This window comes from Lissotriton helveticus, chromosome 9, assembly GCF_964261635.1.
Source record: "Lissotriton helveticus chromosome 9, aLisHel1.1, whole genome shotgun sequence".
Lineage (NCBI taxonomy): Eukaryota > Metazoa > Chordata > Amphibia > Caudata > Salamandridae > Lissotriton > Lissotriton helveticus.
Window position 1 is genome coordinate 376982771 of NC_136070.1, and position 27752 is coordinate 377010522.

The 27752-nt window shown below is 44.7% G+C and overlaps 1 protein-coding gene across 1 annotated transcript in view; it reads left to right on the plus strand.

Moving 5' to 3' along the window:
* The window catches only part of PAPOLA (poly(A) polymerase alpha), a 701574-nt gene extending 675099 nt beyond the window's left edge, over nt 1-26475 (plus strand). Inside the window, exon 22 of the mRNA XM_078660129.1 lies at nt 24411-26475. Within this exon, the coding sequence (XP_078516255.1) occupies nt 24411-24506 (96 nt within the window). The 3' untranslated portion in view covers nt 24507-26475. The remainder of the gene's footprint in view (nt 1-24410) is intronic.
* Nucleotides 26476-27752: the final 1277 nt, after the last annotated feature.

Sequence of the window (27752 nt, forward strand, 5' to 3'; positions counted from 1 at the left end):
AAATCTTCAACAGAGAAGACCTGAGAAGATTGGGAGAAGAGAACCTTTAGAGAAGAGACGATGAAGAAAGGAGAGAATTTCGAAATCTTCGACATCCTTGGAGGAATGCGCACACAGGGGGCCCCCTGAGCGCAGGGATGTACAAGACGCCCTTTAAATTCTGCAAGAACTGCCACCACAAGTTCGCACAGAAAGACCAGCACCCAGTCTGCAACCTCTGCCTGCCTATCGACCACGAGAGCAGAGACTGCAACGCCTGCTCCGTCTTCAAGCCGCAGACACTTCGAGTTCGAGAAAGACAGAGGACGGCTCACCACACAATGCAGGGCAAGGGCCAAGCCCCGACGCTTTACGAACTTGGCCTCTCCACAGACGACGAGGACAACATCGCCGAAGGCCCAGATGACTTCACGGTCGCTGAGACCGATAAGAAAACGCCTGATAAGGTAGGAGAGTCTACGACCCCGAAAACTCCCACAGGGCCTCGAAAACCAGAGGCAGACTCTCGAAAGTCTGAGCCCAGAGCCTCGAAAGGAGCACCGGCGCCGAACAAATCGACGACCGAAGCTGCATCCTCCGAAAAAGAGCCCAGCGGATCCTCCGAGAAGATCTCCGGAGGCCGAAGACCAGCGAAAAGCAAAGGTCATCGAAGCAGGCCCCCGAAAAAGGGCCTTCGACTTCGACGTCGAAAGAAAAGGAGCCGAAGAAGGCGTCGACAGCGCCGCCGAGGAGGGCGGCCGAAACGCTCGACGACGAACAGGCCGCAGAGAGAAAGAGGCTCGAGGCCGAAATGGAGAACATCCTTCAGAGAAAGAAGGATTTCGATGAAAAAATGAGGAGTTACAAGATCCCCTCGAAGCCGACATCGAGCGTCGCTGTGGTACAGAAGCTCGAGGAATTTGACGCCGAAGAGCCGCCGAAAACTCCCGAACCTTCGGAGCACGAAGAGGAGGAAGACCTCTACTACACAGAAGGGGATTACGGGGAGCAGCAGTCAAGCTACGGCTCGGGTTCCTCGATGGCCCAAGACCAGGAATGGCAGGACATCGAGGCCGAAAACCCAAGAGGAGGCGGTAGAAACATACCCCTCGAGGCCTTCACCACCGGATGACATTGGGGCATACAATGAGGTGGTCAGAAAGGCGGGCAGCAGCTTATGGAGTTAAGATGGAGGAGGAGAAGCCAGAAGCAGACTTCCTGCTCGAGACATTGCTCCCCATACAGACAAGAAGTCAGTTCCTGCCCATGCTCAAGAGTATCACAGACCAGGGGAAGGAAGCCTTCAAGGATCCGGCTACGTGCAGATCAGTAACGCCGAGGACGGAGAAAAAATACAAATTCTCCTCACAAGACCCGGCTTACATCAAGGGATCCGTCACAGCAGATTCTATAATCGCTGCAACGGCCAGGAAAGGACAAACGTCTCAACAACGTCTGGACCCCCACCTGACAAAGAAAGCAGGAGAATGGATCTAACTGGCAGGAAAATTGAGAGGAACGCCGCAGCACACTGGCGGATGGCGAACTCCAACGCACTCCTGAATAGACATCAATACCAGCACTGGATGAGATGGGACAGTTGCTCAAGCACTTCCCGGAACAATACCGTGAGAGGGCATCACACCTTGTGGAAGAGGGGAAGAGCATCGCCAATTCGTGCCTAAAGACAGCCTTGGATGGGGCTGAAACATCCAGCAGACTGATGGCTATAGGCATCACTGAGAGAAGGCAAGCCTGGCTCAGGATCTCAGGCCTTCAAGGCTGAGGTCCAGAACAACATCCTGAACACACCCTTCAACGGGGAATCACTGTTCGGAGCCCCAGTGGATGAGAAGCTCACCCAATTGAAGAAGGACAACGAGACAGCAAGGTCCATGGGGGCCCTGCAGTTCAGGGGGATGAAAAGAGGCACCCCTACGCGGAGGCCGAACGGCAGAGGTGGAAGTCAGCGAGGAGATTCTCACCAGAGTTTCCACCAGGGGCAACAGAGTGACAACCAAGGCCACCAGGGCCAGCAGAGGCAAGGCTGGAACTACCAAGCAGGGGCCAGTCCTTTCGGTCAAGAGGCAATGGACGGGGCCAGAGAAGGGAGAGGCGGGTGAACAACCACCCTCTAAGTGACTTCACACGGAGAAGGTGCTCCACCACCCAAACCCTCCGGGGGAGGAACACGGAAAAACAAAGAGGAGAGGGCTACACGGACAAGACATAAAGGAACATGTAACGCCGGTAGGAGGAAGATTGAGATTTTTTCTCCAGGAGTGGAGAAAAATAACAGACAAGTGGATACTCAATATTATGCAGTTCGGATACTGCATAGAGTTGGAAAAGAGGCCACCAAACAGAAAACCAAAGAAAAGACAGCACTCGGGAAGAGAGCTGCAACTACTTCAAGAGGAAGCCAAAGAACTCCTCCTCAAAGCGGCCATCGAACGAGTCCCTTTCAAAGAACGGAACAAGGGAGTGTACTCAAACTACTTCCTAGTGCCAAAAGTGGACGAAAGTCTAAGACCCATCCTGGACCTACGGTTCCTAAACAAATACGTCAAAACTCAAAAATTCAAGATGACGTCCCTACAAGAGGTCATCCCACAGATAAAGGCAGGGGACTTCTTGTCCACCATAGACCTCAAAGACGCGTACCTGCACATCCCCATGAACAGTCAGCACAAGCACATGCTAAGGTTCACAGTAAACGAGGATCACTACCAATTCACGACCCTCGCTTTCGGCCTAAAGTCCGCACCAAGGGTGTTCACCAAATGCCTCGCGGCAGTGGCCGCACACCTAAGAAGAGAGGGGATACACGTATACCCCTACCTCGACGACTGGCTGGTAAAGGCAAGCTCTTACAGGACATGCAAAGAGCATGCAGAACAGGTGACAAGAACACTAGCAAGCCTGGGTTTCTCCATACACTGGGGAAAATGCTCAATAGAACCAGAGCAAGTGAAGATCTTCCCAGGAGCCCAGATCGACACCATCCGATGCAGAGTCTTACCGAGCGAAAAGAGAACGCTCAGCCTACTGAGGGAGAAACGTCACTACCAGAAGGGGCGATCTCTGACAGTGAGGACTGTGAGCAAGATCTTGGGGATGATGGCATCATGCATACACTTGGTCCCCAATGTACGCCTACAGATGAGACCACTCCAAGAGTGGCTACAACAGCAATGGTCACAGGCTACAGGAAGTTGGGAGGATCTAGTGGTTGTAACGCACAGGGTGCAGGAGGAGATAAGGTGGTGGACCAGGGAGAGAATAACAGAACGAAAACCTCTAACACCGCCGGACCCAACAGTGACCATCACCACAGACGCATCCCAGAAGGGGTGGGGCGCACACATGAACAGGCTCCGAGTGATGGGTCTGTGGAGCCCTACAGATGCAGTCAGGCACATCAACTACCTGGAACTGAAAACTGTGTTGCTAGCCCTCAAGGCCTTCCAGAAGCACCTGTACAACCAGAAGGTGCTAATACAAACGGACAACACCACAACGATGTTTTACATAAACAAACAGGGGGAACTCAGTTGTTCCCTCTGTCTAACCTGGCACAGGAGATCTGGAAATGGGCTATACCACTAAAAATAGACCTGCTAGCCATACACCTGCCAGGGAAGGACAATGTGGAAGCAGATTGGCTCAGCAGGCAGACTTCAGCGTCCCACGAGTGGGAACTCAATACTCAGGAAACAGAGAGACTATTCAGGAAATGGGGCACGCCAACAATAGACCTATTTGCAACACACCGGAATGCAAAATGCCAGTACTTTGCATCCAGGCAACCAGAGGCACTGTCCCAGGGGAATGCCCTATGGATAAGCTGGTCGAAAACATTTGCCTACGCTTTTCCCCCCGATACCACTGATCCCGAGGGTTCTCAACAAATGCATGAAGAGCAACATGACACTCATCCTTGTGGCACCACAATGGGCCAAATCAACAAGGAAGGGAGGTAGAGTAGTAGGAGTAGGATCCTTACTCCACAAGATAATATGTATAAACAACAGGAATCCTACCAGAGGAAATGCTACCCAAGAAAGGTATGGGAGCACTCAAGGTTATGTAAAATACCCCTCACACACCAAAAGGCCCCTTGGTGTCATGCTTCATCATCGGGGTCTTCGCACCCCTCTAACGGGATGCGGCGTGCTGCGACCTACGACTACGCTGGAGCACTTGTCAAATGACTATGTGTGGTGTGTGTGGTGCAAGTGAGTGATAATGTGAGTGATGGTGAGTAGTGAAGAGTAAAAAAGTACCTGGCCTGTAGGTGAAATTTTTTTTTATTCAGAACCTCGAGCTGGCACTGTTAAAAGAAGTGATGTGCGAGGTGATTCTGTCGTAATAATGAACAGCACCTCATGTGTGCGTCGACATGTTTCGGGGCTGGCGCCCCTTCTTCAGGACGGGAGCACAACTTCCCCACCTTACTCACGTTTTACTATTTGTAACTTTAAAAATATGGTTAGCTAAATAAAAGTGAACATTTTTTTTACAAGTGGTATATAGGCCATAATGTGCCTACAGCGGAATTTGGCTCAGGATACATGCAATGGCATGACCTGAAAAAGAAAAAGAAGGTTACCCAGAGTCTGGGAGGTTCTACAGGTGCAGTCACCTGGAACAACCTTATAAAACAGTTACCCTGTAAAGGAAATAACTCCCAAAACACACAACATAGAGAACACATAAGGTACCAAAGAAAATGTAGGTCATACTCAATAGAAAAGAGTTGGTTGTTTCATGAGCTCATAGAAACGTCTGGGGGTTGATTGCTACTTTGTGCAATCTGAATGGAGAAAATAAAAGTCATAGGGACGAGATTTAGTTGTTAGTTCTTACTTGATATGGAAGTGAAGTCTTGTTAGCTCTGTTGAAATACTCACAAAGTAGGGACGAAATTGCCACCTTCTTACCCCTCGCGCTGCTCCGCTCGTTTGATTTTCAGAGCCTTCGACTCGAGGTATATATACCAGGTGGAATTGATTAATTAGCCAAGACACTAATTGCCGGATTTGGTGTGGTGCCTAAATATGGGCTTTCCGCCGGATTGATTGCCGTATGAGGGCTGATTGTAATGCCCAAGATTGATTGGTTGGTTCGGAGGTTGCAGGGACGCACCTATCAGAGCGAGCGCCACTGGCCAAAGTGTCCCAGCCTCGCGCAAGCGCGTGGCTTAGTGTGGAGTACGCGCATGCGTGTAGAGGAGACACTGGACGACCGCACGTGCGCGGTTACGGTAGATGTTTGTCGATTTTCGAGGGGAATTAGGTATGCTAGGAACGGGTGTGACAGATGTTATGGGCCATATTCTACATTATTCCACATTGTGAAATGGGGCTTAGGCGGTCTTATAAAGCACTTGTGAACTTGGTATGCTTGAAAACAGTGTAGTAAACGTTTATAGGCTGCAATCACCATTTGTACATCAGTCTCTGCTGAGAGTGAAAAAGTTTGTAAATGGGCATATTCAAGTACTTCTAAAACTTGGTGCATTTATCCCTTTCTTCAATGGGTATATCTCCATCAAGTGAGTAGTGCATCAGTTACGTGGACAGTTGTGACCAAGGGACATCATCATTGAGTCCTTGTATATGGGTACCCAGACGGAACACCCATCTTTGTTCCTTTTGAAAAAGACCTTTTTCGGATGGCAATGATTCAATGATTGTCCAGTTTAGATCATTGACACAGTGTTGTTTTTCGAGGTAGTGTGTAGCCATCTTTGTGGTGCTCTTTTTGCACCTTACATTGCTTTTATGTTCATTTAATCTTGTTTTTACAACTCTGGTGGTCATCCCCACATATAATAGACGTTTGGTAACTATTTTGAATTGAGCGCACGGCTGAGTACAGGGCAGTATCACAATATATGACAGTGGTGCTCCAAATGAAAGCTAATTGGTTACCACGACTAGATCAATAAGCTAATATTAAGCTCAACTAGAAAGACATAAATCATTGAGCACTCTATAGTCCAACTTAAGTGTTCTTTTTAATCTTTTCTTGACTTGTAACAATTCAAATCTTCATTGAAACAATCTTCTATTGTAAATTCCAACAGATATGCAGCCAACACGTGTTTCGTCTGGTCTGATATGACCCACGACTTCCTCAGGGCTGCAACCCAAACAGATTGTAATATTATATTATGGCTTTAAAAAACAAAGTATGCCATAATGTAACATATTAAGGTTATTATCAAATAAGAGATACCATAAGGGCGTGATTGTGCTTAAAGTCGAAGCTATGTACACACTGTTAGCTCACCACCAAGTTTATAGACATGAAACACCCTGTATATTGATGTGATTGAAAAAAGGAGTAACGGTAACTATTTACATAAATTATATAGTAAGAAAGGAAAAGTAAGAGTTTAAATGGAGGTTAAACGCAGTGGCTAGACCGCGACACATCCTATCTATGCCTCCCCTCAGGGGTAGTTTCACTTAATTCTCATGGATTATATGGTTCCAATCCTGATTTCTCTTCCGTATCTGTAACAAATTATTATATTTAATTCAAACCATAATTAATGGTTGAATTAACTGCCTAAAGTCAGTGTCAATCATTGTATCTAGTTAGTCAGGACGTAATTCAAATCTTACCTTAGCGTACTTAAGGTCACTTCCAAAGTTATAGACAACAATTTCCCAGACAAAGGGGGTGGCGAGGCTATCAACCCCAACCCCAATCCCAACCACAGTATCCAACATACTTGGGCCCACCACAATTCACCCCTTTCCCTTTCTGCCCACCCATGGCAGGACCAAATTACCAACAGTGGAACCCAGAATATAATGAGGGTTTCTATGACCAACAGCCTTTTTTAGGCTCACGCCCCGGGACACGGGGAAGAAACAGAAAAGGCAACAATGTGGCCTGGGAAGATCAACAGGAACAGAACAACTCCAGGACAACGAGGAGTATGACAGGATCCCTCCCGAACCAGCCTTCAACAAGCAAAAGGGGAACTTAGTGGTAAATCTGACCCCCTGGCCTCTAACTGAGATCCAGGAAAATGTACTCAACAAGGGACTGGGTTTTGTACCTACGCACAAACCAGACATTTTCAAACCGCCTACCCAAGGAACAACAGACACAGGACTGCGAACAAAGTCAACATTCACCCCCCCTGACTCCGCTCTGCCCATCGAAATACTAACATTTGAAAAGGCGATTATGACCGAAGTCAATAAAATTGATCTGTCAACTGCCAAAGTCTTTCATAATACCAGCAGGCAAGAGCAACAAGCTATAAGGGAACTGGCAGATAACAACAAAATAATAATAAAACCAGCAGACAAGGGTGGTGCTATAGTGGTGCAAACAACAGAGTTGTATGATGCAGAATGTCTGAGATTACTATCTGATAGACGGCACTACACGATATTACAGGATGACCCTACGGATAAACTCAGGACAAGGATAGGGAGCATGATCGAAGAAGGGCTTGCGCATGATTGGCTGAGTAAAAACGAGGGAGATTTCCTACAACAGTCAGCACCACGCATCCCTTACTTCTACTGTATCCCTAAAATCCACAAAGACATAACCAACCCACCGGGAAGACCTATTGTGTCAGGAATCGGCTCTATTTTGGAGCCCCTTTCAAAATTTGCAGATGCCTTTCTACGTCCATTGGTCCAGTCAACCTCCACCTACCTAAAAGATACCAAGTCGGTTCTACAACTGCTGGATAACAGAGACTTCGACCCATCAAAACAACTTCTGATCAGTCTGGATGTGGAGAGTTTATATACCAGCCTGCCTCATGATGAAACACTCCAAATCATTGAGGAGGTGCTTTTCACTAACCATTGGAAGTACCAAACACCAAGAGGTCTGGTCCTTGAGTGTATATCGTTAGCACTACAACACAACTTTTTCCAGTACAAACAAACCATCTATTTACAGAGCCATGGTACCAGCATGGGCAGTACTTTTGCTCCAAGTCTGGCTGGACTTTACGTCCACCATCTTGAGACCAATAAGATCCTGCATCCAGACAATCCATACAGGAGCAACATCGACACCTGGAAAAGGTATATTGATGACGTTTTCGTCATCTGGAATAGGAACCACCAATCTGCGGGGGATTTTGTGGCATGGTTGAACAACCAGAATGCTTTCTTAAAATTCACCAGCACTATCTCGCACCACTCCATGATCTTTCTGGACCTCAATATCTACTCTCAAGGTGGTAAATTAAAAAGTACCACCCACTTCAAACCCACGGCGAGGAACTGTATGTTAAGATACGACAGTTTTCACCCCAGACACCTAAGAGAGAATTTGCCATATGGACAATTTTTACGATTGAGGCGTAACTGCACCGAACTGATTGAGTATAAATCACAGGCTTGTGACCTCAAAGAAAAATTGTTACAAAGACAGTACCCAGAGAAAACCATCAATAGAGCAATGAAAAGAGCAACGAACAATCACAGAGAGGCTCTTCTTGAAGATCGAGTACGTGAGCCGGGTGACAACAAAATACCAATTTGTGTCACTACTTACACTACTGTGTCTAACGAAGTGTCCAAAATTATAAATAAACATTGGTCTATTCTTAACTGTGGTACACTCAACCTGGAGAAACCCATGTATGCCCACCGCCGTGGACGCAATTTGAAAGACATTTTGGTCCATACCAGACCGAAAACTGACTTTGATACCAGGACACAACCTGATGGAATTCAAGGTCATTTTCCCTGCGGAAATTGTAGCAGCTGCCACTTGACAAAAAAGAGCAAACACCTAACATTCAGGAATGGCACCACCTGGGAACAACGACGCCTTACGAATTGCAACACTAAGAATGTGGTCTATATAATAACTTGCCCCTGTGGTTTGGAATATGTGGGGATGACCACCAGAGCTGTAAAAACAAGATTAAATGAACATAAAAGCAATGTAAGGTGCAAAAAGAGCACCACAAAGATGGCTACACACTACCTCGAAAAACAACACTGTGTCAATGATCTAAACTGGACAATCATTGAGTCATTGCCATCCGAAAAAGGTCTTTTTCAAAAGGAACAAAGATGGGTGTTCCGTCTGGGTACCCATATACAAGGACTCAATGATGATGTCCCTTGGTCACAACTGTCCACGTAACTGATGCACTACTCACTTGATGGAGATATACCCATTGAAGAAAGGGATAAATGCACCAAGTTTTAGAAGTACTTGAATATGCCCATTTACAAACTTTTTCACTCTCAGCAGAGACTGATGTACAAATGGTGATTGCAGCCTATAAACGTTTACTACACTGTTTTCAAGCATACCAAGTTCACAAGTGCTTTATAAGACCGCCTAAGCCCCATTTCACAATGTGGAATAATGTAGAATATGGCCCATAACATCTGTCACACCCGTTCCTAGCATACCTAATTCCCCTTGAAAATCGACAAACATCTACCGTAACCGCGCACGCGCGGTCGTCCAGTGTCTCCTCTACACGCATGCGCGTACTCCACACTAAGCCACGCGCTTGCGCGAGGCTGGGACACTTTGGCCAGTGGCGCTCGCTCTGATAGGTGCGTCCCTGCAACCTCCGAACCAACCAATCAATCTTGGGCATTACAATCAGCCCTCATACGGCAATCAATCCGGCGGAAAGCCCATATTTAGGCACCCCACCAAATCCGGCAATTAGTGTCTTGGCTAATTAATCAATTCCACCTGGTATATATACCTCGAGTCGAAGGCTCTGAAAATCAAACGAGCGGAGCAGCGCGAGGGGTAAGAAGGTGGCAATTTCGTCCCTACTTTGTGAGTATTTCAACAGAGCTAACAAGACTTCACTTCCATATCAAGTAAGAACTAACAACTAAATCTCGTCCCTATGACTTTTATTTTCTCCATTCAGATTGCACAAAGTAGCAATCAACCCCCAGACGTTTCTATGAGCTCATGAAACAACCAACTCTTTTCTATTGAGTATGACCTACATTTTCTTTGGTACCTTATGTGTTCTCTATGTTGTGTGTTTTGTGAGTTATTTCCTTTACAGGGTAACTGTTTTATAAGGTTGTTCCAGGTGACTGCACCTGTAGAACCTCCCAGACTCTGGGTAACCTTCTTTTTCTTTTTCTTTTTCAGGTCATGCAATTGCATGTATCCTGAGCCAAATTCCGCTGTAGGCACATTATAGCCTATATACCACTTGTAAAAAATTTTGTCACTTTTATTTAGCTAACCATATTTTTAAAGTTACAAATAGTAAAACGTGAGTAAGGTGGGGAAGTTGTGCTCCCGTCCTGAAGAAGGAGCGCCAGCCCCGAAACATGTCGACGCACACATGAGGTGCTGTTCATTATTACGACAGAATCACCTCGCACATCACTTCTTTTAACAGTGCCAGCTCGAGGTTCTGAATAAAAAAATGTTTCACCTACAGGCCAGGTACTTTTTAACTCTTCACTACTCACCATCACTCACATTATCACTCACTTGCACCACACACACCACACATAGTCATTTGACAAGTGCTCCCGCGTAGTCGTAGGTCGCAGCACGCCGCTTCCCGTTAGAGGGGTGCGAAGACCCCGATGATGAAGCATGACACCAAGGGGCCTTTTGGTGTGTGAGGGGTATTTTACATAACCTTGAGTGCTCCCATACCTTTCTTGGGTAGCATTTCCTCTGGTAGGACCACAATGGGCCAGACAGACCTGGTTTTCTCAGATAATGGAGATGGCGCAAGGGCCACCACACAAGTTTCCAAAAAGAAGAGACATACTCTCCATGGAAAACGGAGAAATCCTACACCCAGAGCCAGAGAGCCTCAACCTCTCAGCCTGGCTCCTGAGGACTTAGAATTCGCACACCTAAAACTACCAGAGAGCACCCTGCGGGTGCTACGAGAGGCAAGAAGGCCCAGCACACGCAAGTGCTATGGGGAAAAATGGAAAAGATTCACTCAATGGTGTTGCAAGAAACAGCTCCAAAGGAAACTGACCAAGGAATCCACGGTGCTAAGATACCTCACGCACCTAATTAAGGCTAAGCTAAGCTCCTCCTAGCTGAGGGTGCACCTAGCAGCGATTGTGGCATACACAAGAGGAGAAACAGGGAGAAGTTTTTTCACATCCCAAGTCGTAAAAAGATTCCTGGAAGGAGCTAAAAGAATAGCGCCGCCAAAAAGAATGCCGCCACCGGCATGGAACCTAAATGTGGTACTGACGGAGCTCATGAAAGCACCTTTCGAACCCATCCACAAAGCATCACTGCAAATGTTAACAATGAAGACTGCCTTTCTGGTAGCAATCACCTCGCTACGGAGGGTGAGCGAACTACAGGCACTCACACTGCAAGAACCCTACATCCAGATACACAGTGACAGGGTCGTGATGAGAACAGACCCACACTTCATGCCGAAGGTGGTGTCAAGGTTCCACATGAACCAGAGTATTCAGATACCTAGCTTCTTCCAAAACCCCACTACAAGCGCAGAGAGGTCACTCCACACCCTAGACGCTAGAAGGGCTGTGATGCACTACATCGAGAGAACGAAGGAACACAGGAAAACAAAACAGTTCTTCGTATCCTTCGCAAACAGTTACATGGGCAAACCAGTCTCTAAAAACACCATAGCGCGATGGATCGCACAGACAATACAATTCTGCCACAAACAAGCTGGACAGGAGCTAACAGGAGGGGCACAGGCCCACTCCACCAGGAAGAAAGGAGCAACAATTGCCTTTCTAGCCAACTCACCAATCCAGAACATATGCCTGGCGGCAACATGGGCTTCAGTGCACACTTTCACTAAGCACTATTGCGTGGATGTACAGATGAACAAAGAAGCACAAGTAGGACAGAAAGTGCTTCAACATATATTCAACAACCAACGCTCATCTTCCACCCAACCGCCACAGAAGTGAGGAAAAAAAAAAGAGAAGAAAGACTACGATTCCGGACCCAACCACCAGATTGCGGAATATGCACAGCAGAGTGAATCCAGAAAGATCTTCAAGCTGCAAAACTACACCGACAGGTAAGAAACTATTCGTTCCTTAGAGCGGCCCTGGTTGACAGAGGGCCGCGCCAACGTCTTGGGGGCATTTCGGCGATTTAGAGTCCCCCAAGAGGGACTCCGACTGCCGCATTTTGTGTTCGAGCCTGAAGGGCTCTGGGGGCATTTTACAATTCAGAGTCCCCCGAGAGGGACTCCCACGTTTGTGGGCAATACTAAGGGTAGAGCGGCCCCAGTTGGCAGCGGGCCGCTCCCCCAGCTGGTAGTGTTGTTTCTCGAGCCCAGAGGGGGTCTGTGGTTTCTTGATCCTGCGAGTCTCCCACGTGTTCTTCGCCCCCCCCTTTTGTTTTTGAGTCACAGGAGGCACGTGCCAGGCTCCCTGCTATAGCTGCCCAGCACTTCGTGGGCAGCTGCTCCGTTTAGGCCCAGACATTTGGGACACAGGGCGTCCTAGCCCCAGAGAGGCCAGTTGGCCTGGGGACAGTCACAGGTTGTGGTTTACGTAATTTCTGCGAATTGTTCCTTGTTGCACCTCTGAATGTGTTTTGATGCGTCCTGTGCCTTGTTCTTACACCGCTGAATGTATGTTTATGCATCATGTGTTTCCTTCCCTACACCTCTGAATTTATTTTTATGCGTCATGTGTAATGCTTTTATTCCTATACCCCTAAATGTATAGTGATACTTAGGTGGTTGTTCTTCCTAGTACAGGTGTTGCTAGTGAGGTCCTGGTGCCCTGCGTGACATTCTCCTAAGGTGGTTAGGGTTGCGTAGGTGGTACTTACCTGTTACCAGTAGTTACTGGTTGTGTGCTCTATTTTCTATTTTGGTGCTAAAGTGATTCTTTTATGTTCTACAAGTGCTATTTCCAAACCTAAAAGTGCATATTCCTGACAGTGGTCCATGTGGCCCTGTCCTGTACATATCCCCTGTAAATTCTGCCCGTGCCTGTTGGCACATTGTAAAGTGTGTGTTTCTATCTAATGTGTTTGCTACAATACAAAGGCTATTTTTATACATAACCTTGTGTGGAGTTTCCTTTGTGGGGGGTCTTGGGTGTTGTTGCTGGGTGCACGCGCAAACGCTTAACTCACATTGCCTCCGAGTTAAGCCTTACTGCTCGTGTCACGTTACCAAGGGGGTGAGCAGGGGTTATCTTGGCGTGTAACTCCCTTGCCCTGACTTAGAGTGGTGGTCTCTGACTGGTTTTGGCACGAGCCTTGGCCAGCCGGGGATCCCATTTCTAACAGCGGGAAAATAACATAGTGTGTTGCAGTCTTCTTTATATTAAGTCTGCGAGTGGGATACTTCCCAGGAGCACTATTTACTTAGAATGTGGTGTTTACTTTTCTGACGGGCGGTGTGGTTGCGCTGCAAATATTTCAGTCTAGGTTTGAAACGAGCAATTACAAATCTACTTTCTTAGGAAAGTGAAGCTGTATATATCAGAGGGGTGACAAACAAAAACGCAGTTCATAAAATATCCCTTAAGCGTGGCCACAGTGCTACAAGAAACACTACTACATCTCCGGTCACAACAACAATAGCAATTAAAAAACAGTTAAACTCCAATGTCGCCATATTATATAGAAATGTACGCTTTATCAAAATATTAAATGAAGCACTAGGTATACCATTGTTTGGGGGAAACTACTATTTTATAAAACATTAGCAGTGTTACAAACTGTGAGGTAGTAAGTTATCAATGGAAATAATTGCAGTATATGTAGTTAATTTCTCGCACGGATAGATCTCCAACCCCTTTGAACTACCAGAAAGTCACAGTATTAAAATATAAAGGGTAAGTTTATAGTATTCCACAGGAGAACAAGAATAAGGACCACAAGAAAAAAATCACAATTTTTACACTTTCTGTTCTGTAGAACTCGGGAAAGTTCTGTCGTAGTGCTTAGAGGTCGCTCACTGCTCCGCTAAGAGATCACCTACTCCTTTAAGAACATATACAATAGTAGTATAATATACACTACTAATGGTATAAATTCTATAGGGGAAGGAGAATAGGAGCCACAACAGAGAAAGATACATACCAAAATATCATTCAGAAAGGTAGGGTTTATCAAAGGCATTCAGAAAGAAAGTATCTATGCAAACAATCTTTTTTAAAATGCAATTCCGAAAAATCTTCTCACTGTAAACAGATCTGTTTAAGCAAGTTATAAAGGTCAGTAAGCTGTATTTCAGATGGTTTACTCCTGGTGCCAACAAATCTCCAACTCTTGTTATCTTAAAAAATAACAGTGTACTGCAATATACAGAGTGTCACTGATGCCTGACAATAGGAAAAGGAAAATAAAGTCATGAACACAAAGCAAGATGAATAACGAAATATTTTCCAGCGGTGAATATGTTTAAAGGGACTTCTAAATCTTTTGTCTTCGCGTTGACGGGTCATGAACTCCATTGAGGTCAGTATGAATGTGAATATTACAATATACATATTCACACTATATGATCTCAGGGGGGAAACAGAGTAAGAAGCAGAAGCTGCTGACATTACATATAAATCTTTAGTCTTCGCGTCCACGGCTCACCAACACCTCTGAGGTCAAGTATAGTGTCAATATTATAATATACGAAGTCACACTATATGAGCTCAAAGGAGCGAGAAAATGAACAGTGTTTTCTCTATGCTGTCTGTTTCTGAATACAAGCTGCTGACGTTACATATAAATGGCAAAAACAATCAATAACACTTTTTTCTAAATACAAATCTTTAAATAATCACAAATAGCTACGTATTATAAATATCTGCTAAGCCGTAATCAAACAACTTACAACTCTGTAATATGTTTTGATGTCACAAAAGAAGAATCCGACGCTAGAAAACAGAGCCTGCATCACAGAATGGACACGTATAAATAACTCGCAAAAACAAAACTGATCTTTCAATGGGTGTGGTTTAAATACTTTTTGGTTATTGAGTAGACTATGGAAGGAACATGCGGCTCCGGCCATTTAGAGGTCAGGTTTTACAGTTGACACATGCTCGTGTTGGGAAAAGTTACAAAATGTGAAGCGTTAAAGGTTTAGATTTCGATGTATGTACATACATTGGAGAGCTTAAAAACTGTTACCCGGCAAACCATGCCATTTCCTTACTCGTAGGTCTACACACACATACACTCATACATGCAGTCACTCATCAATACACAACACTATCATATGCACTCATACACCTATACAGACACTAACACACCACCACTCATCCAGAGTTACTCACACACCTACTCACTCTTGTAACAAATCAATCACACTTCCATTTACTGACCTATACAGTTATACACACACCACATCACTTTTTCAACAGATACTAACACATACTTACTCTCTTATACATTCACTGATACATCCATACAACCACTCTCACAATCACTGACTCTATTGTATATTCATGTATATGCTCCAACTCTCACATACACTGCCTTTCACATATGCAGTTACTCACACATGTAGCGCTGAGACATCCATTCACTCACCAACACACCCATTCACACACTCACCCACCATATAGCTGTTTCCACATGCACTCTTGAACCCATTCACCCAGTGAGTAAATCACTCACACATCTATGCACAGTCACACACCTTCCACCCACCCACCCACCCACACACACTCAGTCTCCCATACAAATACTCATGCAACCAATTAATAACCCATATAGACACTCATGTGGCTACTAACCAACCCATGCAGCAGCTTACACACAGCAAACAAACTGAGTGGAGAGGTGTGGCTCACTGGTTAGAGGCGGCAGACCTGTAAGCAGAGAACGGCCCGGGTCCAGGGTTCAATTCCCGACGCGGCAGGGTCTTGGACCAGGGTCAACGGACTCGATAATTCGAGGGAACACACTCGGTAACTCTGGGCATTAAGCTTGCCTCATCTCTACAACGGCCCCCCACAGACGCCGGGGATGCCTGGTTTCACCCTGGAGATACCCAGAAAGGGAGCATCTCACAGAGAAAACCAGGACGGGTTCCCCAGCGGTCTACAGCGCCAGGACACTCGGGTAGAGTAACAGTGCGCTTTACAAGTATCCCACATTTACATTTACATTTGATACAGACATTCACACAGTTTAGTCACTAACCTATATGTTCACTAAGACACAATTAATCACTCACTAATACAGTCAGTCATGCACTACTAAATCACATCTCCAGCCGACCCACAAACATCAGTATCTAGGGGCCACAATAGACACTTCCAGAGCACTGGCATACCCCAATCCAGTCAGGATAGCCAGTATACAAAACCTCATCACAAAATTTCAGCGCAAACATTCACTACCAGCACAAGAATTTATGCAGTTAGGATGATGGCCTCCTGCAGTTTCATAGTACCTCATGCAAGACGCAGCACTCACCGGCTGGGGAGCCCATCTCTTAAACCATACAATTCAAGTGAGGTGGACCCCTGAACAAAAACTCCTCCACATCAATCACCTCGAATTACTAGCAATTTTTATGGCATTAAAATCCTTCCAGACACATCTTATCAACAAAACTGTCCTTTTCCGTTCATACAATATGACAGCAATGTATTATATACAAAAACAAGGGGGGATACATTCTCTGCAGCTTTCTTAACTAGCACAGAGCATTTGGAGATGGGCCATCCCACAAAGGATACACCTCCTAGCAGAACATCTTCCAGGCGTACTCAATCAAATTGCGGATCTGCTAAGTTGTCGGACACACCAGATACACTAATGGGAACTTCATCCTTAAGTTCTTCATCCCTTTTTTCAAATGTGGGGCCACCCAGACATAGATCTGTTCGCCACAAACGCAAAATGCCCAACCTTCGCTGCCAGGTATCCACACCCATTGTCCAAAGGCAATGCGATATGGATGAATTGGTCAGGCAGATTTGCGTACACTTTTCCGCCACTCCCACTCATTCCATTAGTAGTACACAAGCTAAAACAGCCTCTCAAGATGATCCTAGTTGCTCCAACATGGGCCCGGCAACCATGGTTCACAACACTCCTCGAACTCTTAGTAGTACCACACCAAAAACGACACCTCTCCCCAAAGCTTCTCACACTGAACTATGGAGAGATAAGGCATCCAGATCCAGCTCAACTGAACCTGGCAATCTGGCTCCTGAAGTCCTAGAGTTCGGTTTCCTTAACCTCCCACCAGATTGTCTAAACATCTTTAAAGATGCTCATGGGCCCTCTATGCGAACCTTTGCACAAATGCAAATTGCAATTCCTTACATGGAAAGTAGCTTTTCTATTAGCTATCACCTCTCTCAGGAGAGTAGGTGAGATCCAGGCTTTAACCATACAAGAACCATTCTTACAAATACACCATAACAAATTGGTTCTCAGAACAAATCCAAAATTCCTTCCCAAAGTAATCTCTGCTTTCCATCTTAATCAGTCTGTGGAACTACCAGTTTTCTTCCCACAACCAGATTCTGTAACAGAGAGAGCTCTTCACACACTTGATGTCAAAAGAACTATACTTTATTACATTGACAGAACTAAACCTATTAGAAAGACAAAACAACTGTGTGTAGCTTTCTCTCCATCTCATAAGGGTAACCCTATTTCCAAAGCTGGAATTGCCAGGTGGATAGTCAAATGTATTCAAATATGCTATTACAAAGCAAAACGCACATTAACAATTACCCCTAAAGCGCACTCAACACGCAAACTAGGGGCTTCTATGGCATTCTTAGGAAACATTCCCTTAGATGACATCTGTAAGGCAGCAACATGGTCTACGCCACACACCTTCACCAAACACTATTGTGTAGATGTGCAGGCAAAACAACAAGCTTCTGTGGGCCAGGCTGTTAAAACATTTTTTCAAACCACTGCAACAGATATAGGTCACCACCGCTAAGGGAGAATACTGCTATACAGTCTATGCACTAGTATGTATTCTGCAGCTCGTAGGCCTTGAACGGAAAATGCTACTTACCAGTATGCATCTGTTCTTGGCATGTAGAGCTGCAGAATTCATACTCCCACCCACCTCCCCGGTGCCTCTACCAGCTCCATTGCTATCCTACTTAGATACATTACACATGGACATCTTTTCAGTTTTCTTACAAACACCATCATTCCCTTCATGGTGAAAAACAATCTGAGTATACCCATGCTCACTATTGTCCAAGGGAGGAGTCACCTCTCTCGTGACCACAAAGACTTCTTCCAAAACAACAACAAACTGCAAACATCCGAGCCCAACACCAGATGGCGATCTATGCACAAGTATGAATTCTGCAGCTCTACATGACAAGAACAGATGCATACTGGTAAGTACCATTTTCTTTCTAAGTCCTCTATTAGATGCGCTCGTGATGCTGCTGACCCTGCAGCAAGAGAAGTTAACGCCAGCATTCTCTTACGTCTGCATGTCTGGCTTAGAATTTTTTGGCTTTATACCAAAAGTCCAACTGTCAAATTTAAACACTCCTTTCAACAAACAATGTCTTTTCAGACTTCAGGTTGATGAGGCTTTAGAAAAGATGAAAAAAGACACAGATGTGGCAAAATCCATAGGAGCACTTCAGACTTTTTTCGAGCAGAGGTTCCTTTTGTCGCTCAATCTATAGAGCAGGGTCTAAAAGTACATCCTCGTACAAGTTCAACACACAACCCTCTTCTGGTAGAGGCTTCTTTAGAGAAGGGTACAGAGGAAACAATGTTCAAGGTAGGGGTAAGGGCACGCCAATCATCTAACACCTTTTGGGGGAAGGCTTCAACAGTTTCTCCCCATTTGGCGATCCATAACATCATGCAAAAGAAACAATGTATGGATGGAACGCTGGACAATGCAAACAGTCACCCCCCCCCCCCCCCCCACCACTAGGATCTCGGTTTACTCCATCATTCTTTTGCTCACCACACCACCCCAGTTTGGACCCAGCCATATCCAAATCAGTCTTGACCCTGTTCCTTATGGGAACAGTCCAGCCTGAACTACCAAGCAAGGTCCTCCCTGGACCGGAAACAAGCATGTGGGTCCAGTTTCAAGTCATCACCCTTCATCAGCCAAGCTAGCTTGAATCTAGTGATGGTGTGAGAACGGGACCCTGGTCCAGGGAAGACATGGCTTTGCATTTCGGCCTGGACTATTCCCAGGAGGCACAGGGTCAAGACGGAGTTGCATATAGCTATGTGGGACTGGAGTGGCGAAGTGAGCTAAAGAACGATGTGGGTTGAACCCAGATCTGAGACTGGGGGTGAGTGTCTGAAAAGTTCCGTCCATCATCTCCTTGTGTTTGCTTTAATCCAAAACATCAGACAAATGGGTGTTAGACATTATCCGACATAATTATTGCCTGGAACTCACCAGCAGTCCTCCGAATATTCCACCTTGCACTCTCTAACTCTTGTCAGAGCACCTACAGCTCCTCAAACAAGAGGTACAAGCTCTTTTAACAAAAGGAGCCATAGAACCACTTCTGTTACAGTATCAAAGTTCAGGGGTGCACTGTCTGTACTTTCTGATACCCAAAAAGGACGACTCCTTAAGACCACTTTTGGATCTAAGGACGTTAAATCTGTATTTACTGTTAGAACATTTCCACATGGTCACGCTTCCAATAGGTGCCCCCGCTGCTACAACAAAGCAATTTTATGTCCATACTCGATTTAAGGTGCATACTTTCACATTCTGGTTCACCCAGCACATCGCAAATATCTCAGATTTGTGAGAGCAGGAAAACACTATTGGGAGTGCTCTTTATTCATTGTGTGTGTTGCGTCCGAACACATTGTGTATGTCCATCCATTTGTTATAGAGCCCGGCCTCTATGGCTATTGAGAGCTCATGTTATTGCTTACCATCTGGGCCGTTGTCCCAACTGGAAGTTTGGCCTCATCCCCAAACAACGCCTTGCATCTCTGTGATGTAAACTCTCGAACTGAAGATACCAAAATAGTCAGCAACTTGTGGCTAGTTTTTTTATTTGTATTTTTTTTAAACCTTTATTGTGTATTTAAAGCAGAGATCAAACAAGATACATTGCAAAACACAAAGAACATAGTTGTGTGCAGATAATAGGTATTCCAAAGAGTGCTGTAGAACATTTACCATTTTTGATTAATGAAAAAAAACCAACATTAATAATCTCCGATTTTACTTTCCATAGCCCCTAATTTAATGGCCAATTCTGGCACGTATCTGAACAAGGGATATATTAAGAAAACTCTATTTGATACATTTCCATTCTGGTCTGAACTAGGTCTATCCTCAGCTAAGAAACCGTTTAAAACCCTACTCCGAGATCCTTAATTTTCAGCGTACGAGTCCTGTTGATCAGACTCCCTGCAGCTTCTGGACTATACTTATTATTGGTTCCTGCATTGCCTATTTTTTCATAACCAATTTTATTATGAGTTCAAGCAAAGCTCAACACAGCCCTCCACAGTCAGGAGGAGACTGTCAACGACAGATAGAAAGAGACACATCATTAGTACAGCATCGAACCCAGCGTTATATAGTGAACGACAACGAACTACCCCTCCCACCCAACCCCAAAAACCCCAACCAGCCCCGCCCGCAGCTACCCACCCCTTATCCCACCCTAACCCAGAGCACGTGATCACAGTCCAGCAACATGATATAACCTACAAAGGTGGAGCCGGCCAGCAGCCTAGAGTGCGGGATCCACATCCAGCTGTAATGCATCATCAATGTCTACGGGGGGGTCAAGGAGCAGGCCCCGGTATTCCGCCCACCGTTTCCAGATTTTGTAGTGTTTGCGGGGACATCCCCGGGCTTCAAAAACAGGCTGCTCTAGTCCCATGAGGAAGTCCAGGCCCGCCTTCCAAGCCCCGATTGGGGGGGCGCGCTCGCTCTTCCAGGCCTGTGCCAGGTCTCTCTTCGCCACCACCAGCCCCAGCAACAGCAAATGGCGTTTGTAAATATTGCCCCCAACATTCTCCAGAACATGAAGAAGGCCCAGCCTGGGGGTACGGGGCAGGTCCCAACCCAACACCTCTGATAGGCAGTCCCAAACCCCAGCCCAGAATCGAGTCAGTCTCTCACAGGACCATACCGTATGAAACAGGGTGCCCTCTTCAGAACCACACCTCAGGCATTCCGGAGTCGCAACAAGGCCCGCCCGCCATAGGCGGTGTCTGGTATAATAAGCCCGGTGGAGGTACTTGAACTGGATGAAGCGAAGGCGGATGGCTATAGCAGCACCACGGGGAGATTCCAAGGCCTCACGCCAGTCGTCATCATCCAATGGACCAACATCACCCTCCCAAGAGGCTCTCAGCGCCGCGAGTGAAGGGGAACAGTGGGTGACCAGAGAGCGATATATCTGCGAGACCTTCTTGTCACCTAGGTCTCCCATAAACAGCTTAGCCTCGATAGGACTAAAATCAGGGAGCTGTTCCAGGCCCACCAGGCTAGGAGTAAGTGCGTGGCGAAATTGAAGGTAGCGGAAAAACTGGGTCTTGGGCATACTAAATTCGGAGCTAAGATCCCGAAAGGACTTTAGAGTAGTACCCGAGAGGACATGGCCTAGGGACGAGATCCCAATTGCATCCCAGCCGTCAAATCCGGACAGAGACGCCAGTGCCGGTAACAGGCCATTGCGCCACAACGGGGTTTCAGCTGTAAGCCGACCCCACCAACCCACCCGGTGCAGGGCCCGCCGCCAGACAGCGAAGACCACTTGGGTGACTTGCGGAAGCAGTCGCCTTTGCCGAGCCGAGTACAGCAGGGTGTGAAGGGAGGCGCCACCCATCAGTGAGTGCTCAAGGGCATAAGCCGGATCACTACGGTCCCCATACCACCACTCGTTAAGCACAAGGAGATGGGAGGCCTGATAGTAAGACAACATATCTGCGGCCGCCAAACCGCCGCAGTAGGTAGAGAGGAAGCATGTGCGCAGCGCTACCCTGGCGGCACCGCCAGCCCACAGAAACCGGCCCAGCACAGAATTAACAGTACGGAACCACTGCGGATCAACCTGGAAGGGATGGTTCTGCAGTTGATATAATAGACGGGGCAAAGCCACCATCTTGAAGATGGCCGACCGGCCGTAGATATTAAGAGGCATGCGCGTCCATGTCTTGATGTCCAGTTGGACCCGATCCCATACCGGCAGGATGTTCCGGTCCCATGCCACTGCAGGCGAGGCAGAGAGGAAGACACCCAGGTACTTCACACCCTCCACAGCCATCTGAAGGGATGCAGCCCAAGGGCAGGCCACTGCGGCACCCCCCAGCACCCACATGGTCGATTTGCGCGGGTTAAGGAAGAGCCCCGATGCCCGACCAAATTCCTGCATCAATTCCAGAACACGAGGACCCGTACGCTGTAGGTCAGTCATGAAAAATAGCACATCATCCGCGTATAGAGCTATGCGGTCTGAATGATCTGCGCCCCAGACGAAGCCACGGTAGAGCTCATCGCGGCGCACCCTGGCGGCCAGCGGCTCCATGGCCAGCGCGAAAAGGTAAGGGGAGAGCGGACACCCCTGACGTGTGCCCCTGGACACTGGAAAACGAGCCGACGCCGTCCCCGAGATACGCACCGAGGCCGTGATCTCAGTGTAGAGCAGCCTGACATAGGAAAGGAAGATCGGGCCCAGGTTCAGCAGCGGCAACAGAGCAAAAAGAAAGGTCCAGCTGACCGAGTCGAAGGCACTATCGATATCAGCTGCATTGCCTATTTTGAAGTTTTTTTTGGTAGACAGTGCTTGAAGAATTCCCCACTTCCTTTTTTGCCTTGATATCTTGATATATCTCATCACTTCTCAGTGGCCTTGTCAAGTGTCAAAATTAGACATCTATTAGACAGAAACAAACTTAATAGACGTCACTTTCTAGACTAATGGCTCCCTATATCAAGATCAGGCTTTTGTTGCAAAATCTTTTTGTCTGATTCTTTTGTAATAGTCTTTCGATAGGAACTTTTAAGAGTTTTTTCTAGAGTAATGGGTCTGCAGTTAAGATGTACTGTAATGTTAACTGTATGACTTTTATCAGTGTCCGTCATACTCTCTTCTCTCCTTTCTGACCATTATTTGGTCGTTCTCTTGACTAACACATTACCAAAATCAGAGTGCTTGTGCCAGACACAGATTTTATATACTAGTTCCTGTCATCTCTGGGGAATAGTAGATAATTGAGTTAGTAAGACCTAGTCAAATCAAATCCAATTCAAAAACTTTATTCGATATGTGTAAAACAACCAACAAAGTGTACATAGGTAAAAAGCTTATTACATTGCACATGAGTAGTTTCCAATTGTAAAAGAAAAAAAAATACAGGGTGACACTTGGTATACAACATGGAGCCAAAATTAGTAATGTCTAAAAAAAACTTTAAATGTTTAAAAGGAGTACAATGTCCGTTTAAAATCATATTAGGGTCATCGCTATGTCAGTACAACAATAATTTTACTTCTACTAATTGCATGTGTAATAAATTGTGCTACATTAAGACAAACTCTAGCATAATTAAGTTTGGACAAATATTTTTAGGCAGTAATATGCGATCCATTGCTTTACGCAAGCAAGTGGTTTTAAGTAGTAACTTCTAAAACCAGCATAGAAACCACAGAACAGCATAAAGTGCACAGTGCTTTACTTGCTCTGGCCATCACATGGGCAAGGAGTCGAATCAGGAGGACACATTTTCATGGTAGGGAAGGGGACTAGGTGGTGGGCAATTCCCAGTCTGAATCAAGACTTAGACACTTCTGAGCTGCAAAGCTCTGTCAGAGGTAAATGACTATACAGGAGAAAAATGAGGGCAAGATAGGCTGCAAAAATGAAAAGATTTTTACAGTTAGCCTGTAGGTGTTCCCTTTGAAGAAGAGAAGTGGTTCGGACGCATATGACTCTCATATGGATAATCAAGGATTTAAGTGCATGCATGGATCTCAGGAGGTCTGTATGTGTTAATCGCATTTTGACGTGCAATATTTGATGTGATTAGTTTGATGCTCAAACTTATTTCCATGTTATATTATGTGTAAACGAACAGTCAAATCTTCAGGATCACGTGTGCTGTAGAAATACCAGCTTCCAAAAATGATAGTTCCTACTAAAGCAAGCGTTGAGTAAACATTTTCGAAGCATCCTATGGTGGGCGCACTAATTAGACACTTAAGTAAAACTTTTTTTATTAACTCGATTGGTTACCAGAGTTCCCCTTTCTGGACAGTAACTGAAAAGGCAGCCTGCCTAATTCGTCGCAGTCGTCTCAGTCCTACGATCACCGTTTGAATACCAGTGTCTTTTAGGATGTAAATAGAAGTTTAAATGTGTTTGTATGTGTTGGAAAGTAAAATTGTTGAAGATAACCTATTCTAAAAAGGCCTTGTAATCTTAAATCGTTTTATCAATGGAACAATCTAGATGGGGCTATGTTTTGGAGCTTATCGGATGCTTGTTTCTTTAATTTTCCAGAGATCATCAAGTACAGACCTCTCGGATATCCCAGCTCTCCCAGAAAATCCTATCCTCGTTGTCAAGAATTCAATAAAACTGAAATTGAATCGATAAGAAAATGTAAAAAACCTCAGGGGTCCATAAACCATATTTGCCAGCTCAACATGTCTTCAACTGCTAAAAAAAGAACCGAGGTTACAAGACTAGAACGTGACTAAAAAATGGATTTAGGCATATTTTCTGAAGCTCACACACTGGGCTGTCATCACCGCTTTGCCTGAAGTCCAGGTTAGTATGTGAAGCAGGATAATTTACTGTGTTGGCAACAGTTACATTTTGAATATTTTGTGGAATAACTGCCTTTAAAAACAATTTGTCTATGCTAGACACTTTTTGGATAGATTGTTTATTTGCAATACATCTGACGTAAGAAATCTTTCAGCCGATGATGCACTTTTATGTAATTTTTCATTTTTTTAACTGGAGGGGTAGGACTAGTTTTAGATCTGTAGTATCGTATCTTTTTTTGTTGCTTCCTTAAAAGGTTTATACTGGTAATGAACAAATTAGTTCGTACAGGGCACCTGTGAAAGTGTCACTGTATTTATATAAAGAACCTGCTTACTTAATCAAAAAGACAACGCAGTATCTTCTCTAAAAATAGGTTATAAATTTCAAAGGGTTGTCCCCACTCTGAGAAGATAACAGGGAAGTGTTTATGGAAAATAGATACGTATTTTTGCTCTGTTTTAATTTATGTAATTATTTTGATGCATACAGATCTGTGGACATTGTAAAATTAGCTTTCTTTTGATAGGAGTTCAACTAACCATACATGAAAAAAGTTGTTTTCCCTCGTGTATTTTTTCCAGCTTTTATACCCTAAGTGGCATCAAAAGCAATGTACATGAAAGCTTTTCCTTCAGGACATGCAGTGTACAATATATGATGAAAAAAGCTTTGTGGGCACCTGTGAAGCAATCGCCAAAATTGGTCCATTGCTGAGAAAAGTCATAGCTCATAATCTGTGCTCATGACACATCTTGCCTTGATGGGAAGTTTAGCACTAACTATGAAATAACTTTTTGTAAACTCTGTAATGGTGCTTTCTGCATTAAACTATTTAGTATTTTAAATACAACTAAAAGTCCTCTTGCATCTTCCCTGACCCATAGATTTTAATAAACGTTTTATAATTTGTGCTAGTTATCAAGTGTTGTCAATAGCCATCACCTTTTGAACTCCACGGAATATATTTAAAAATATCCTCATTCCAACAAATCTCGCAAATGCACGTATAACCCTGCATTATCTGCTCTTTTTTCTTTGTTCAATTATACAGACTAACAGAGCTGACAGTGTAGAAAAAAAAGAACTGTTGATAGTACCATCAGATGTAGATAAAACAAATGCATATCTCTTGTCTCATGATTTAGATATTGCTTGAAGGGAGTTTCAGGTTGAAAAGCATGTTTATGAAAACCATCGTGTGCCCCCCTTCAACATGCTCATCAATGTTATTCCTTTTGAAAATATAAACGAAAACAAGTACTTTGAACGGACATGTAAAATAATTTTAATAGCCTGGGCAGTCTTTTAGTGTTTTGTTCATGACTCCCTTGTATCTAAAGTTCTAGAATGCAAAACAGTTGGTTTCCCTATTTAAAATTCTTCCACTACCGGGTCACAATACAAGAAAACAGAGGTGAAAAAGATTACTCTAACAGTTACGAGTCTAAGATGTCTGTGCGTATTATGTAGCTATTAAATTTAGGCCAACATTGTTGGGCACACATTTATTTTTGTCATTTGTTTACCCATTGACAGATTTGCAGTTTAACTCATGCACCTCAACAACGATTTTGCCAGGCTAGAAACGTAGTATTTTCGGTGTCACAATCTCTTAAATATAGTTTTCATAATCTGGAGATCAGACTGTTGCTTTCGCATGATGTACGTAGTGTCTCATGACTGGAGTTTGCTTTGTTTTATAGTATCTGTATTCCTTGTATTTTTCAAGAGCTATTTTGTAAACAGATGATGTATTTCTCCATTGAAAACACAATAAAAACAGCACAATTCAGTTTCCTCTTGTCTCGATTTTGTTTTGTTACCATTGTGCAGCAGAAAAGTGCCTTTGTGTGTTTTTTTAGATTTTGTTATTAATTACTGCTTCTTTTATCCTGTATCCAATGGAAGAAAAGGTAGTGTAGGAGTTAAGAAATTGTGCATTTTGCTATAAAAAAAATTCCAGTACTCAGGCTGGCACCAAGATGATAGTTTTATTAAACATCACTGAACTACTTCATTTTAAGCACAAATTACATTTGTTTTGGGTGACTGTATCCTATAGTACATGTTGTGAGCTTATTTCAACAGTAATACATGAATGTAGGGACTGCCATGCTGGATTTCTTTCTTTGAGTTCTACCGCTACTTTTTTGGGATCTATTTTTCATTCTAAAAAGGTGAAATTTGCCTTTTAAAGTTGACAACAGTCTGATTATTTTCGATAGTGTGCTGACCATTGGCCTCCTTTACTTTACAGTTCTTTCCATTTGTTCTCACTGCAAAATAAAAGCACCGCTCTTGGGATAGCCAATGAAGTCTAACATGCGTTTAATACAAAACAGCCAACCAGCAAGTAAAATAATGCAAGGCAATTGCTGTTTCAATTGCCCAGAGCTTCCACTCATAACCAGTTGGAGCATTCCAAAATCCATACATTTGTCATATTTATACTAGGCCTGGGCGGTATTTGGGCAATTTTGTGTTCCGCGAAAATTGTGAAATTGCCAAAAAGTCTGCGTTCTGCGGCTTCGTGGAATTTTTTGCTTGTTCGCGTTCTCAAAATGCGTGTTCGCGTGATGTTTCTCCCCGAGCACACAAACAGCGATCGCGAGCAGGAAAAAAGCATTGCGAACAAGCTATTCCGTGTGTTCGCTATATTTCTGCTTGTTCGCGGAGATTTTTTACTGTTTCGCTTATCTTTACCTAACGCAACTACGCAAATTCCGCCCACCCCTAATGTAGTGTAGTTCCTATATTCCCAATAGGCTCTGCACATTGGAATAATATATCCTATAGATGTGACGTAGGACTTATGTCGACTAGGTCTCTATCGAATATACTAGACTCAGAGGTCACTAGAAACTTTCTCGAATAAACAGGAAGGGATTCGTTTCTGACAACCGCATAAATATGACAACTTTGTTTCCCCAAGAATAAACTGATCTTCAGAGTCTTGGAAAAAATAGATATTTTACTCAGTCAATCGTGCATGCTTCATTTCACCAGAGATGCCGCGAAAATAGATAGACGGGCATTTTCAATAAAAGGATTTATTGAACAGTCTTCTTT